Genomic DNA, 17,118 nt, shown 5'->3' with positions numbered 1-17,118 from the left:
CCACCAGCCACTCCTCAGAAGGAATGTTGGGCAATCTACTTCCATAGTAATACCATCTTAGAAACCCAAGGAGGGTTCGCTATGAATCAGGTCTGACTTGATGGCACATAACAACAACAACAAATATATATATATATATATGACAGACATGGACATGTAACTTTGAAAATAGAATTATTTGAAGGAGCAATGAATCAGCTATTTTTGTTATTTGCTGTACAGTAAGCTCCAATTCTGGTGACCTTCTGTTGTACATAACAACAGAAGGAAACTCCCAGGTCTTGCACCATCCATCCTCACAAGCCTTGCTATGTTTGAGACCATTTTATACATGTGTCAAACTGTCTCCTTAAAGGTCTCCCTCTTAATGAGGAAGTTATTGTAATAATAAAATAAAAATTACTCTTCTTGGACCCAAACCTCAGGAAGCCAGTAGGAGCTGTAGGCCTGGTCCACCAGTGAATGGCCCTGCACTGCCTTTCCCCCACTGTGTTCACTCTTACCTAAGCACTGTTGTTGTAATGTGCCATCGAGTCGGGCCCGACTCATAGCGACCCCTCCTTGGGTTTCCTGGGCCATATCACTATGGAAGTAGATTGCCCAACCTTTCTTCCAAGGAGTGGCTGGTGGGTTTGAACTGCCAGCCTTCTGGTTAGCAGTCAAGCACCTTAGACACTAGGCTAAGCAATAGATGGTATTTATTGTTGTGTTTGAGGTTTCATAAAACCATTGTTGTAGTTTCTTTCTAATAATACTCCATTATTGACATTATGAGGACACCATTCTAGAAAAATCACTAAGCAAATGTATTTTATTCTGTTGCAAATCAAAGATCTTTTTCTTCTGCCAAGTAAAAATGTAAAGTATCTGTACAATTCTTAACAAATTCCTAATTACTCTCTTACTTATCTATTACTTAAATTAGGAAATAATTTTATTTATCATCGTCCCTCTTCATATTATATCACATATAAGTATTGTGTATGTTCTTGGGTTAATAATCTTTAATACCAGTAGAAAATCAGTAAGGTGTATTCATTAGTTCAATCATATAATAAATATTTATGAGGTACCTACAATGTACCAGGCACTTTTCATAGCAGCTAGAGATTCAATAACTGATAAAATAGACCAAAAAATAAAAGTCTCAACCCTTGAGGGTTTATATTCAGTTTTGTTGTTGTTAAGCACCTTCAAGTGGACTCATAGCAACCCCATGTACAAAGAACTGTCCCATAGGGTATTCTAGACTGTAATCTTTCCAGGAACAGATTACCAGGTTTCTCTCCCACAGAACAGCTGGTGTGTTTGAAATGACAACCTTATAACCATTGCTTCCCCAGGGCTGCTTTATATTCAGCTAGGACAGACAATAAACAAGCTATATAAGTAAGGTATGCAGACAGGGGCTAACAATACAAACAACAGCAGGGTAGAGTGATGACAAGTTGGAGAATGGTGTAAATTTTTTAGTTAAGGTGTCCAGGGAAGGATGTTTTGTGAAGGCATATTTTGAGTTAAAATATGAAGGATGGGGGTACCTCACTGCCATTAACAGAGAAGAGTTGGCATTGAAGTGGAGCACATCCTTGGTCAAGATCCCTACATTGGACCTCCTTCACTGAGAGATGGCTAGATACATGGCTGAGAGAGATGTCTGGCTGAGAGACAGTGGCAGTGCAACCAAGAGGCAGGAGACAAGGTGGAGACCTTGAAGCCTACAGAGCAAGAAACTGAGTGCCCTTGGGCAGGAGGCTTGCTGGCTGAGTGCAGTGCACCTAGGTTTATTTGTCCACAAAGCTAAAAGAGTTCTTGTGACACTTGCCCAAGCAGGAAGCAGGGCAGAGGCCAGGTAGAGAGGCCAAGGGCCAGAGAGGCATTCCTGAGGGCATAGCAGATGGGAGACTGTCTCCATTGAAGAACTGTATCCTGAGAGCATTCCAAAACCTGAATTGTCTGTTACTTCCCTAATGGAGCTCTGGTGGCATAGTGCCTAAGGCATTTGACTGCTAACCAGAAGGCTGGTGGTTCAAACCCACCAGCCACTCCTCCCCATAATCATGAAAAAAAAAAAAAAAATGTGAAGGATGTGAGGGAATTAGTCATGCAGATGCCTGCTGGAATGTCTACCAGAAATTGGGTCTGTGAGTTCAAAGCCCTGGCTAAGACAGGAATATGACCAGGGGTTTGTGTTTGTTTTATGTTTATAGAAAAGGAAGGAGACGTAGGGGCAGTAGGAAATGATGCCAGAGACATATGGAGAAGTTGCTATCCTAAATCAAGTGGAGTTGGATGAGAACTGCTGGAGAGTTTGTTGTTGCTGTTTTTAGCTGCAGTGGAGTAAGGACGCCAATTCATAGTGACCCCATTCACAATGGGATAGGAAAGTTGTGATCCATAGGGTTTTCATTCATGATTTTCAGAAGTAGATCACCAGGCCTTTCTTCATAGTATATCTTAGTCTGGAAGCCCCCCCCACCACCACCACTGAAACCTGTTCACATCATAATAACACATAAGCCTCCATTGGCAGATGGATAGTGGCTGAGCTTGATGTGCACTGGCCAAGAATCAAACCCAGGTATCCTGCATGGACAAGAATTCTATAACTGAACCACCACTGCTCCCACCACTGAAGGGTTAAATAAGAGGTATTGGAGGATTCAGGACAGAAGAGAAATAGGATCTGACTAGCACTGCTAAAGAATGACTGTGACTGTTCTGTTGTGGATGGACTGCAACAGGGGGCAAGAGTGACAGCAAGAAGACCTGTTAGAGGCTACCAGAATAATAATTTGTGTTTTGTTCTGTTGTACGTAAGGTTGCTATAAGTCAGAACCGACTTGATGGCACCTAACAGCACAGTAATAATCCAGGTGTGAGTAGGTGGTGTCTTGGATTAGAGTGATGACAGAGATGATGGCAAGAAAAGGTTACATCATGGAAATATTTGGATTGGAACATGGAGCTGATAGGTGAAGTCTGGATATGGAAAGTGCCATCAAAGTGTATATGAAGACTTTGCTTGAGTCACTGAAATTGAGAAGACTGTAGGAGAACCCCAGAGGGGTCGCTATGACTCGGGTCCGACTCAACAGCATATAACAACACAACAACATAACAAAACAGCAAATATACAATACGAATAATGGGATTCTGGGGAATTTACATATCTTATTTTTTTCAAAATTTTCTACAGACTCCATAAATCACTATGGTAATCAGGTGAATAATCATTGAAAGTAATATATAAACTGTTGCAAATGCTATTATGTACACCATTATAAAGTACACCATTATAACGTAACTTGCCTAACTCTTAAATGACTTTTACAATTTAAAGCAATATGTTATTTAAAATTCTTAAGTGAATAATAAAAAAAAAAAAAAAAAACAGAATATGCTTTAGTAGAATAAGCACAAGTGTTTTGCTAGGAAAACATGATTTTGAATCCTCTTTCTGTTTCTTGCTTATTATGCAACCTTTGGGATATTCTACACATACTTTCAAATTCAGTGTTCCCTTCTTTAAATAGGATCTGTGTGCCTTGGCTCTCTAGTGCTGCTATAACAGAAATATCACAAGTGGGTGGCTTTAATAAACAAGAATTTAATATCTTACAGTTTAGGAGTGTAGAAGTCTGAGTTCAAAGTGCCGGTTCCAGGTGCTGGATGAAGGCTTCAGCTCTGCCTCCTGTTACAACCCCACAGGAGCTAGAGGCTTTTTCTGATTCATGCAGCTCCTAGCTAGTGAAGCTGATGAACCCATGATCAACAGATAAAATTGCACAATCCCAGATCAGTAGGCAACATGGTAGACCAAGACTCAGATGAACGTAGAGTCTAGAGGTGCCCAAAACTGGAGGCCATTCTCAAAGCTTCTCCATATATACTGGAAACAGGCTACACCCAAAAGGCAGCTCCCTTTCCACTGATAAACATCCCAGAGCATATTCCCCCATGGAGATGATTATAATCTCATCGTGGGGAAAAACTATATCCAGCTGCCAAGCCACTCAAAACCAAGGCCCAGCCAAGTTGACACCACACAACCTTAACTGCCACACTGTGTATGCATGTTTATGTGTTGTTGTTGTTAGTTGCTCTTGAGTGTTACTTATCTAGCAAAAGCGTTATCTATAAGTTTACAACCATTTTTTAAAACACAGGACATCATATATTCAAACAAATGTTGCTAATTTCAAAGCTGTAAATTTATCTATATGTCACACTCACAGAAACACGCATACACAAACCCATGAACACATACAGAAACACATTCTTAACGGTTATAAATGCTTCTTTTTTTTGGGCAGATTTCTCTGATAATGTTTGATTAATAGGATAGCACAATTCTTTCTAAGATTTTGAAGGAATAATTTATGTAGTAGTCCCTAAATAGATGTAAAGAAAATTTCAAAAAAGAGTTTTCAAATCTTACTTGAGCAATAGCAATATAATTGCATTAAATATGTCACCTGTACAAGTAACTGTTTTCATTCAGAATTATAATATCTGTTATGGCTGTTTTACAAATATGAATTTCAGTATATAATTAGAACTTGGAATATTATACACCAGTTTGAAGGACTTTCTGGTATAGCTCATGGACATGTTTTTAAACTCAATTTTATCCCATTCAGTAATATTATTATGTATATTTAATTAAATTTGTTTTTATACTCACAGAAATAAGATGTTTAAATACCTGAACATAACATTCAACTAGGATAAATGAAAATAAGTTTCTAGTAGTTAAAGAAGCAGGTGTTAAGTAAAACTGCCATCATAAGTCAGATGCTACAAAACATGTTCCTTCGAGCTAATGCATTCCATCAGAACATTCAGAGAATGTAAACAATTTTTTAAGTGAATGCTCCTTATGCAATAAGTGGAAATATTTCCATGCTTAGAAATGCAGGTATGACATATTGAGCATCTTTTCTCCAAATCCATGCAAAAAACACTCATTAGCACTTGCCATTTATAACATAATTTGGGGATTCAAGTTAGTCTCCATTATTAAAGGTATTAAATTCAACATAAATAATTTTCAAAACATAGCAACTTTACCTGCTGTGGTTGGCTCTTCATCCGATGCTATGCAGAAAAGTGGGGGCAGGGAGAGAGTGGGATTGGAAAGGAGAGAGAAAGAGAGAGATTGAAATTGAGATTGACCATGCAATGTAAAAATATTCCACATTTCCAAAAATGACTATTAATCCCTGATTTGTAATTTTATATACAGGCTTACTTCACTTTTATTGCACTTTACTCTTTTGCACTTTACAGATACTACATTTTTTTACAAATTGAAAGTTTGTGGCAACCCTGCATTAGTAAAGTCTATTGTCTCCATTTTCCAACAGTATGTGCACACTTTGTGTCTGTGTCATATTTTGGTAATTCTCACAATAGTTTAAACTTTTTCATAATGCTATTGCATACTTCATAGACTGTACTATATAGTTATGTGTAAACATATCATTTATATGCACTGGAAAACCAAAATATTATTGTTCCCTGCTTTACTGTGATATTCATTTTCTGGTGTGCTGGTCTGGAACCAAACCCATAATATCTCCCCAAGATATGCCTGTATACATCACATATTTGACATTATATAATATTATGGGTGTTTAATTAAATTTTCTACATTGTTATGATTTATAATATGCATGTATTAGCAGAGACATTATTTTTAGTATTTTATTTTCCTTTCCATTTGCCAACAAAATTGACTTAACTAATTTCTATGTAAATGATCTTAAGTTATTATATATGTTGTTGTTGTTGTTGTTATGTGCCGTCGGTCGGACCCGACTCATAGCGACCCCTTCTTGGGTTTCTGAGGCAGTATCACTACGGAAGTAGATTGCCCCATCTTCAGTCCAAGGAGTGGCTGGAGGGTTTGAACCACCGGCCTTCTGGTAAGCAGTCAAGTGCCTTAGGCACTATGCTACCAGAGCTCCCATTATATATGTTGTTGTTGTTGTTGTTTGCCATCGAGTCAGCCCCGACTCATAGCGACCCCTCCTTGGGTTTCCGAGGCAGTATCACTATGGAAGTAGGATTGCCCAACCTTCCTTCCAAGGAGTGGCTGGTGGGCAACAACAACAACCCATTATATATAATATGGTTTAAAAATATAAATTATAAATAATATATAGATGTGCACCACTTTACAGAAATTTTATATAAAGAATAAAGAGTTAAAAGGCATTCTCTCCATGAAGGAAAAATGAAAACTCTAGAGACAGTGAAAAGATCAGTGATTGCTAGGTGCTCAAGAGGAAGGGAAAAAGAGTGAAAAGATGGAGCATGGGGCATTTTAGGGACAGTTAAACTATTCTGGATGATACTAAATGGTGTGCATGTGACATTATGCATTTTTCAAATACACAGGTTTGTACAACACAAAGAATGAGCCCTAATGTAAACTGTGGGTTTTAGTTAAAAACCTGGGTGTGTTAGATGCCCTTGAGTCAGGTTTGACTCACAGTGACCCTGTGTACAATAGAACGAACCATGCCTGGTGCTGCATCATCCCCATAATCATTGCATGCTAGATCTGAGGGCTTCCACTTTTCCACTGACCCCTTTACTTTACCAAGCATGACATCCTTCTCCAGGGACTGGTCCCTATTGATAAAATAAGCAAAGTATGAGAGATGAAGTCATTCTTGCTTCTAAGGAGCATTTGATCTGCACTTCTTCTGAGACAGACTTTTTCTTTCTTCTGGCAGTCCATGGTATATTCAATATTCTTCATCAACACAATGATTCAAATGCATTAATTATTCTATGGTTTTCCCTATTCGTTGTCTAGCTCTCACATGCACACAAGGCTATTGAAAAGACAATGGCATAGGTCAGCTGCACATTGTCTTCAAAGTGACATCTTTGTTCTTTAACACTTTAAAGGAGTCTTTTGCAGCAAATTTGCCCAATGCAATATATCATTTGATTTCTTGACTGCCACTTCCCTGAGCATTGATTGTGAATACAAGGAAAATAAAATCTTTGACAGTGTCAGTCATTTATCCATTTATCATGATGGGGCTTATTTGTCTGGTTTTGAGTATTTTTGTTTGTATATTGAGATGTAGCCCATATTGAAGACTGTAATCTTTGATCATCAGCATTATTTCAAGTCATCTTCACTTTCAGCCAGCAAGATCATGTCATCTGCATATTACAGGTTGTTAGTAAGTCTTTCTCCAATAATGATGCCGTGTTCTTCTTCATACTACACAAATGCTTGGATTATTTGGTTGGCACACATATTGAATAAGTATGGTGATAGGATATAAGCCCGATGCTCACCTTTCCTGATTTTGAAACATGAAGTATACTCTTATTCTGTTCAAATGAGTGCTTCTTGATCTTTGTCCACGTTCCTCATGAGGACAATTAAGTGTCTTGGAATTCCTATTCTTCACAATGTTATCCATAATTTGTTATGATTCACAGAGTCAAATGCATTTCCATAGTCAATAAAATACAAGTAAACAACTTTCTGGTATATTTTGCTCTCAGCCAGGATCCATCTGACATCAGCAATGATATTCCTCTTTCCATGTCCTTTTCTGAATTGGGCTTGAAATTTTGGCTGTTCCCTGTAGATGTACTGTTGCAATCATTTTTGAATGACTTTTCGCAAAGTTTTGCTTGCATGTAATATTAATGATATGGTGTGATAATTTCTGCATTCTATTGGATCATCTTTATTTGGAACATGTACAATTATTTATCTCTTCCAGTTAGCTAACTAGCTGTCATCCAAATTTTTTGGCATAAACAAGTGAGTGCCTACAGTGCTGCATCCATTTGTTTAAATATCTCTATGGCTAATCCATCAATTCATGGAGCATTGTTTTTCACCAATTCTTCAGTTCAGGCTGGACTTCTTCATCCAAAACCATGAGTTCTTGATCATAAGCTATCTCCTGAAATGGCTGAACATCGACCAGTTCTTTTTGTTCTACTAACTCTGTTTATGCTTCCTGCCTTGTTCAATATTTTGCCCATAGAATTGTTCAATATTGCAACATGAGGCTTGAATTTTTTTCTTCATTTCTTTCTCCTTGAGAAATTCTGAGCATGTTCTTACCTTAATAATAGTGTATCAATATTGATTATGAATTGTAACAAATATACCGTAGGAATGCCAGATGTTAAAATAGGAAAAAAAAGTGCCCACAGAAGAGGGAGCATATAGAAACTCTCTGTAGTTTCTGCAAAATTATTCTGTAAACCTAAAACTGCTCTAAAAATCAAGCCTATTAAAAAAGTAAAAACTAAACAAAACATATTCTCTGTGGTCAAATTTGTATGTGTGTGTGTGTGTGTGTGTGTGTAAAAACCAGATTTGTTGCCACTGAGTCAATTCTGAGTTATGGATAACCTGTGTGTTACAGCATAGAACTTCTCCACAGGGTTTTCTTAGCTGTCATATTTATAGAAGCCAATTTCCAGGTCTTTCTTTCATTGTACTGCTCAGTAAGTTGGAACCCCCAACATTTAAGGTAAATGGTGAATATAAAGTTCTAGTGCCACCCAGGAACCTATAGATAAGATTGTAGTGTGTTCTCTTTGTCTCTGTCTTTCCCTCCCTTCCTCCATACTCACTTACTCATATGTACCAATGACATCCTCAAGATTCAGTAATTTTGTAATGAGGATGCAGGAAACTGAGGTTTAGAGAATGGCTCCAGGTGGTTTGACACAAGTTTTCTGAAGTTCACACATGGATAGTCAGGATATTATAAAAGGGAATACCACATATGAAAACACAATTTTGTATAAACTGGTGGTTCATAACCCTAGATACATATTAGAATAGCAACCTATGAGACCCAACTCAATCCAATTAAATCAAAATATTTTTAAATGGTACTTCTTGGGAGCTCTGGTAGCATAGTGGCTAAGGCACTTGACTGCTAACCAGAAGGCTGGCGGTTCAAACCCACCAGCCACTCCTCGGAAGGAAGATGGGGCAAACTACTTCCATAATGATACTGCCTCAGAAACTCAAGGAGAGGTGGCTATGAGTCAGGTCCGACTCCATGGCACATAACAACAACAACAATAACAATATAATCAGGATTGGGAAATTACTAACTAATGTCAATATAAGATAACATTAAATGTAAGTCATTAAAGTATGAGTCATTTTGACTTCTGTTGAGATCAGCAAGACTCTGGGGGCGATAATCTACAGCTGTGTGCTTGTTATGTGAGTGAGGGAGGATGGCAGTTACAAGAGGGAACAGAAGAGTTTATGTGAAGGAGCTTCACAATTTTGCCTAGAATCCTTCTATTTACCTTTTTATACAGAGACATGCACTGTGTAAGGAGGTATTTTTGCTCTGTGCACAAGTGTACCTTATCCACAATATTACTGTTGAATTATATGACACAAGCTGGTACTATTTCACTTGATTCATGAAGTTTTAAAATAAAAATTTACACAGCTGAATTGCTTATAAAGGAGCTTTGTTCCCAGCTGATTCGTTAATCAAGGTATCACTGTGTAACCAGGGAGCGGTCTCCACTCTTTGCCGTTAAGGTTACATCTGCACAAAGTACACATTAGACAAGCTTACTTTGTGTCCTGACAGTATTTTCCTCTCACACTATTTGGCTTGTCTCCTTGGCACATAAAGAAATAAAAAGAGCAAACAAACAGTTGGAATGCATGGCATGGAGAACATAAATATTTAAAAAAGCAGTTTGCTGCTTTATCATGTCCAAAATATATCATAAAATGTTCAAAGACAAAAACTGTTGTTAGCTTTCAGGAGTTCCTTCTTAGAAAAACACCTTAGGGGCTTACAGAAGTGCTGGTTTGGATGGGTGGATGTTAGTAAAATTATAGAGTATGAAAATGAGGGGAAAAAAGTTATGGTTTTGGATATCACTTTGTGTGTGTGAGCTCATTTAATTCACAAGACAGATTACGAGACAGAAATTATTATTTGATAGATAAGGATGCAGAGCTTCATAGTGACTGAGCAATTTGTCTAAAACCCATTTGAATTTGAGCTCATGTGTTTGTGACATTAAAAAACAAAATCTATCCTCCATGACTGATTGTCCTCCAAAGTACTGATTTCAGTGTCCACTTCGAGAGAAAAGGAAGAACTAAATGACATAATGCAGACTGAAATTTGGTCCACATTATTTGTAAAAGTATTGAGTTATGGAAGAGGACTGGCTACATCCCTCACAATAGTTGGATTTCAGTATAAGGAAAGCACAATAACAAACAAAAAACTGGATGCAGAGATGGAAAAAAGAAACCCTTTAAAACAGGAAATTCTTTCCTTTTAATATTTTTCATCTGTATTAAAATCTAGGGACAGACCAAGCATCCTAAGGATTAGATGTTGAAGGAGGAAAGATCCAAGAAGTGCCAAGATTTCATGATTTTACAGCATTGAAAACCCTCTTGGCAGTTCTATCCATCCAATAGGGTTGCAATGAATCAGAATCAACTCAACAGTAGGTAGTGGGTCATATAGATATATAATTGATACATTTCTCATTTGAGACATTTGACATCTATTGATAGATACAGATATTCATATATGTATGTATATATATATATATATACACACACACATATATCTAAAATTTGATATCAAATGTTTTCATTTGATATAAACCACCATTAATAATTTGGGAATGCAGTTATTAAACTAAGCTGTGGAGTGGCTTCAACGTATTTAGAAACAGGTCTTTATTTTGGCTTTTCTGTTGTTGTTTGTTTATTCATATTTTTCAGTCTTTGTTCCAGTAGGAGCATGCTTCATGACTTAAAGTTGGTATAACAAATTTCTTTTTCTTTTTTGTGAAACTATAAAAATCAGTCTCTTATCAAATATTTCAAAAACATAAAATGTGGTCAATTCTATACTCATACAATATTTGGGTCATAGTGAAGATATAAGACATTGTATTTGTGCAGAAAATGTCAAAGAATTGCAAAATCTTCTCCCTTTTATCAGTATTTTATATGTGTTTTCACTGCAGCCTTAGATTTGATGCTAGCATTTGTTTAAATACAATTAATAATATATGACACATAAGATATAATTAGGTACACTGTAATTAGTATGTAGGTATGTATTTGTTTATTTGTCTCTCCCATTAAATTAGGAGCTACATGAGAGCAAGGGCTTTGTCTTTTTTGCTTACCAATCTATGTCCAATTTTAAGTACACTGCCAAGAACAATGAACCAAAAAAAAAAAAAAAAAAGACAAGAAAGTCCTTACAGTCAAGTTGATTCCAAATCACAGGTACTCTATAGGATGGAAGAGAATTGTCCCATAGGCTGTATATCTTTACAGAAGCAGACTTTCACATCCTTCTCCCTCCTAGGGGCTGGTAGGTTCAAACTGCTGACCTTTGGGTTAGCAGTCAAGTGCTTAACCACTGCACTACCAGGGCTCCTTAAAACATTAAAAAAAAGACAAAAAACAAAAAAAACCTCACTGCCATTGAGTTGATTCCAACTCACAGCAACCCACTTTGGGTTTCCAAGGTGGTAAATTTTTATGGAAGTAGATTGCTCAATCTTCCTTCTGTGAAGTGGCTGGTGGATTTGAACCACCAACCTTCTGGGTAGCAGTCAAATGCCTTAAGCATTACACCAGCAGATCTCCTTTAGAACATTATAAAAGCCCAAAAAACATTTGTCAAAAAAGATAGAGAAAAAAAACAAATCTTTTTTAACACAATCATCCATATTACTCAATGAACACAATAAAGCTTAGATGCTTCATTTAAGTTGTATTTCTAGATTTAGATAAAAGAATACCTATTCTTTACAAAATATTTGTTTTATTTTAAAAATGAGGTTTTCTTTCTTAGGGAGAGGAGGGAAAAGGAATAATAGTCAAAAAAGAAAATAATTTCTCTAATGACCAATGATCAACTCATGAAAAATTAAGCCTGTGATTTTTAACCTGTTAAAAAGCACCAAACTATAGTTAGCTAATTTAAGTAGATCCCATTAAAATGGGAATTCAAAATACACTCTGCACAATTAGTAGTGATACAGCTTACAATGAATGTATGAGCTATTTATAAAGTGAATCGGTATTAATAACAGCATTAGTAATAGCAAGTAGTAGTGCACGTGTATTTTCTCAATTTAAAAGGAAGTTCAAATGGGGAAAATAATAAAGAATGAATGGAACCTAATCAAATTATTTTTTTTCCACAGAGTGAAAAAAATAAAGTACAAAAAATACAGATTTTGTACAACTAAGCCAGAATATTGCAAAGCTAGGAAGTAACAGGACTCAAGCAGCCTGCACTCAGACACCAAGGTAGTATTAAAGGGACTTTGGGGACATAACTGGAACATATTTTTCTACTCAGAAAGCAGCAATAATCTTTAAACTAGGTGATCTGACATGGAAAAGCAACTTAGACTATAAATCAATACTTCATGAATTTATTCAGTTGTCCTCAAATGTCCTTGGTTTATTCAATCTTCCCTCCCTTTCTATCCAAGCTCATCTTATTCTTGTAGACCGAGTTCTAGTATCATCATGCTCAATCCTTTAGAGTTTATTCTGGCCTCCAAATTTATGAAGTTCTCTCTCCCCCTTTTCCCCTGACTTGAACTACCTAAAGCCAGTTCTAAACAAAATGGCACAAAATATTTTCCAGTCTAGTTTCCCCAAATGGACATTGTGCTTGTTATGAACGTATTGGTTATATTCTAATTTTATGTAATGTACCTAATCAGTACTCAGTAAATATTTCTAGAAAACTGTCTAACTTTAGAGATGAGTAAGTAAAGGACAATAAGTAAATTTAATCGTGATTTTTACATGAGTGTGAGTTGTGTACAAAGAGAATTGAAAATTAAACATAAGGTATCCTACAAGAATTCACAGGCAATAAAAACAAGTTTGCAAGGGAAACAGTAGATCAGAACTTATATGCTTCCTCAGACATAAATTTTCAATAAAATTAATAAAACCATAATCCATTTGAAATTTTGATATGGGAAAGACAGGAATACTTCCTTCAAGAGAATCTTATTTAATGTGACTATGAAAGCCATAGAGTAGTTAGGGAGACAAACTTGTCTGTCAGTCTGTCCTCCTGTGGTGGCTTGCATGTTGCACCAAGGCTACCCATGGTGGACAGGTTTCAGCAGAGCTCCCAAACTAAGAAAGACTAGGAAGAAGGAAAGGGCCATCCATTTCTCAAAGAATTGGCCAGGAAAACCTTATGAACAGCAGTGAAACACGGTCTGATATATTACTGGAAAACTTTATGAATTAACCTGAAACATTGTCTGATATAGTGTCAGAAGATGAATCCATCAGGTTGGAAGGCACTCAAAATGTGACTGGGGAAGAGATGACTTCTCAGAGTAGAGATGACCTCAATGATATGGATGGAGTAAAGCTTTCGGGACCTCCATTGGATGATGTGGCACAACTCAAAATGCATGGAAACAGCTGCAACATCCATTAATAATCAGAACATGGAATGTATGAAACATGAATCTAGGGAAACTGGAAGTTGTCAAAAATTAAATGGAACACATAGAGATTGATATCCTAGGCATTAGTGAACTAAATTGGACTGGTCTTAGCCATTTTGAATCAGACAATCATATATTCTACTATGCCAGGAATGATACATTGAAGAGGAATGATGTGTCTTTCATCATCAAAAAGACTGTTTCAAGATCTGTCCTGAAGTACAATGCTGTCAGTGACAGGATAATATCCATACTCCTCCAAGGAAAACTACTAAATATTACTTTTATTCAAATCTATGCACCAACCACCAAAGCCGAAGATAAGGACATTGAAGATTTCTACCAACTTCTGAAATCTGAAATTGACTGCACATGCAATCAAAATGTGTTGACTATCATTGATGGCTGGAATGCAAAGGTTGGAAAAAAAGAAGAGTCACTGGTAGTTGGAAAATATGGCCTTAGTGATAGAAATAATGCTGGAGATCACATGATAGAATTTTGCAAGACCAACAACTTATTTATCACAAATAACTTTTTTCAACATTACAAAGGGTGGCTATACACATGGACTTTGCCAGATGGATTGCACAGGATTCAGATTGACTATATCTGTGGAAAGAGGCACTGGAGAAGCTCAATATGTTCAGCTAAAACATGGCCAGCATCTGCTTGAAGAACAGACCATCAATTGCTCACATGTAAGTTCAAATTGAAGTTGAAGACAATTAAAACAAGTCCACGAGAGTCAAAATGTGACCTTGATAATATCCCTCCTGAATTTAGAAACCATCTAAAGAATAGATATGATTCATTAAACACCAATGACCAAAAACCAGAGGAACTGTAAGATGACATCAAGAACATCAACCATGAAGAAAGCAAGAGGTCATTAAAAAGACATGAAAGGAAGAAATTACCAAAATAGATGTCAGAAGAGACCCTGAAACCTGCCCTTGAACAAAGAGTAGATAAAGCAAATGGAAGAAATGACAAAATAAAAGAGGTGAACAGAAGACTTCAAAGAGTAGTGTTAGAAGACAAAGCCAACTCTTATAATGAAATGTGCAAAGACCTGGAGTTAGAAAACCAAAAGGGAAGAACACACTCAGAATTTCTCAAACTGAAAGAACTGAAGAAAAATTTAAGCCTTGAGTTGCAATATTGAAAGATTTTATGGACAAAATAGTGAATAATGCAGGAAAAATCAAGAGAAGATGGAAGGAATACAGAGTCCTCTACCAAAAGGAGTGGTTGATGTTGATCCATTTCAGGAAGTGGCATATTATCAAGAACCAATGGTATTGAAGGAAGAAGTCAAGGCTGCACTGAAAGAATTGGCAAAGAACAAGGCTCCAGAAATTGAGGGGATACGCACTGCGATATTTCAACAAATGGATGCCATGCTGGAGGCACTCACTCAGTTGCCCATACCAAGAGATTTAGAAGACAGCTACCTGGCCAAATGACTGGAACAGATACGTATTTGAACCCATTCCAAAGAAAGGTTATCCAACAGAATGTGGAAATTATCAAACAATATCATTATATCACATGCAAGTAAAATCTTGCTGAAGATAATTAAAAAATGGTTACAGCAGTATATTGACAGAGAGTTTCCAGAAATGCAGGCTGCATTCAGAAGAGTATTTGGAATGAGGGACATCATTGCTGATGTCAGGTGGATCTTTGCTGAAAGCAATACCAGATAGATGTTTACTTATGTTTTATTGACTATGCAAAAGCATTTGATTGTGTAGATGGATAACACTGGGAAGGAAGGGAATTCCAGAACACTTGATTGTATTCATGAAAAACCTATACATAGAGCAGGAGGTTTTGTTCCAACAGAACAAGGGAATACTGAATGGTTTAAAATCAAGAAGGAGGTGCATCATGGTTGTACTTTTCACCATACTTTTTCAAATTGTACAGTAACCAAATAATCCCACAAAATGGGTTATATGTGGAAGAACATGGCATCAGGATTGAAGGAAGACTCATTAACAACCCGCAATATGCAGATGACACGACTTTGCTTGCTGAAAGTAAGGATGACTTGGGGCAGTTTAAAGACTACAGTCTGGAGTATGGATTACATCTCAATATAAAGATAACAAAAATCCTCACAACTGGTCCAATAAACAGCTTCATGATGGATGGAGAAAAGATTGAAGTTGTGAAGGGCTTCATATTACTTGGTTCTACAATCAACAGCAATGGAAGCAGCAGTCAAGACATCAGGCAATGTATTGCATTGGGCAAATCTGCTGCAAAAGACCTCTTTCAAGTAATGAAGAGCAAAGATGTCTCCTTGAAGACTAAGGTGCACCTAATCCAAGCCATGATATTTTCAATCACCTCTTATGCATGTGAGTGCTGGACAATGAGCAAGGAAGACCAAAGGAGAGTTGATGTTTTTGAGTTGTGGTGTTGGAGAAGAATGATAGGAATACCATAGACTGCAAAAGGACTAACAAATCTGTCCTGGAAGTAGTACATCCAGAATGGTCCTTGGAAGCAAGAACGGGCAGACTAATCTACTGTGGTCATGTTGTCAGGAGGAACCATTCCCTGGAAAAGAATACCATGCTTGGTAAAGTGGAGGGTCAACAAAAAAGGGGAAGGCCCTCAATGAGATGGATTGACACATGTGCAACAATGGGCTCAGGTATAGCAAGGATTGTAAGGCTGGCACAGGACCGGGAAGTGTTTCAGTCTGCTGTGTATAGGGTGTGAATTAGAGATGACTTGATGGCACCTAACAATAACAACAACACATGAAATCCATAAAATCAAAATCACTTGTTCAGTATATATAATTTCAGATGCCCCAAGAACTGGTAATATTTTGTTTCTCTGCAAATGACAGAGGAAGCTGGTACCATAGAACTCATCTTCTAAGGATTCCTATTTTATTTATGTTTGTGAAGATGCTCACTTCAAATTGAATTCATGTTCTTAAGAATCTACGTTCTTAAGCCCCCTAGAGCCAGGAAAGGGAGGGACCAGGAGTGGCCCCAGGGACCTCAGGAGTGGCAGGATATCCAGGTTAAAAGGGGCGGGAGGCAAGGCTAGGCCCCAAGTCCTCTACAGTCAGGAAAGGGAGGGGCCTGAAGCAGCATCAGGGAACTCAGGAGCAGCAGGATATCCAGGTAAAAAAGGTTAGGAGAGAGGGCTAGGCTCCAAGCCCTTTAGACCTAGGAAAGGGAGGGACCAGGAGTGGCCTGGGACAACAGAGTGGCAGGTTTCAGGTAGGAATTAGGTAAGAGGAAGGTGCAGAGGTTTCCAACAGCTAAGGGAGACAAACTTGTCTGTAAGTTTGTCATCCCCTGAGGCTTGTACGTTGCTCTGAGGCTTGAGGTTGTGTTACTGGTGTTTCAGATGCCAGCAGAGTTGCACATGGTGTACAGGTTTCAATGCAGAAACCTTAGTTGTACAGACTAAGACAGACTAGGAAGAAGGAGGAGGCCATCTACTTCTCAAAAATTGGCCAGGGAAACCTTAAGAATGGCAGAGAAACACTGTCTGATACATTACTGGGCAACATTATGAATAGCTTGGAAACACTGTCTGGCACAGTGCAGGAAGACTAGCCCCTTG

At 37.5% G+C, this 17,118-nt stretch overlaps 1 protein-coding gene across 1 annotated transcript in view; it reads right to left on the bottom strand.

The window, feature by feature from the left end:
* EDIL3 (EGF like repeats and discoidin domains 3) overlaps positions 1 to 17,118 on the bottom strand; it is a 772,555-nt gene that overhangs the window by 507,551 nt on the left and 247,886 nt on the right. Inside the window, exon 3 of the mRNA XM_007950540.2 lies at positions 5,074 to 5,100. Coding sequence (XP_007948731.1) covers positions 5,074 to 5,100 — 27 coding nt within the window. The remainder of the gene's footprint in view (positions 1 to 5,073; positions 5,101 to 17,118) is intronic.

Source organism: Orycteropus afer, unplaced genomic scaffold (genome assembly GCF_000298275.1).
Source record: "Orycteropus afer afer isolate SDZICR_OR568_19922 unplaced genomic scaffold, OryAfe1.0 scaffold00276, whole genome shotgun sequence".
NCBI lineage: Eukaryota > Metazoa > Chordata > Mammalia > Tubulidentata > Orycteropodidae > Orycteropus > Orycteropus afer.
Note: the sequence above shows the minus strand (reverse complement) of the source record. Positions and strands in the feature narration are given on the sequence as shown.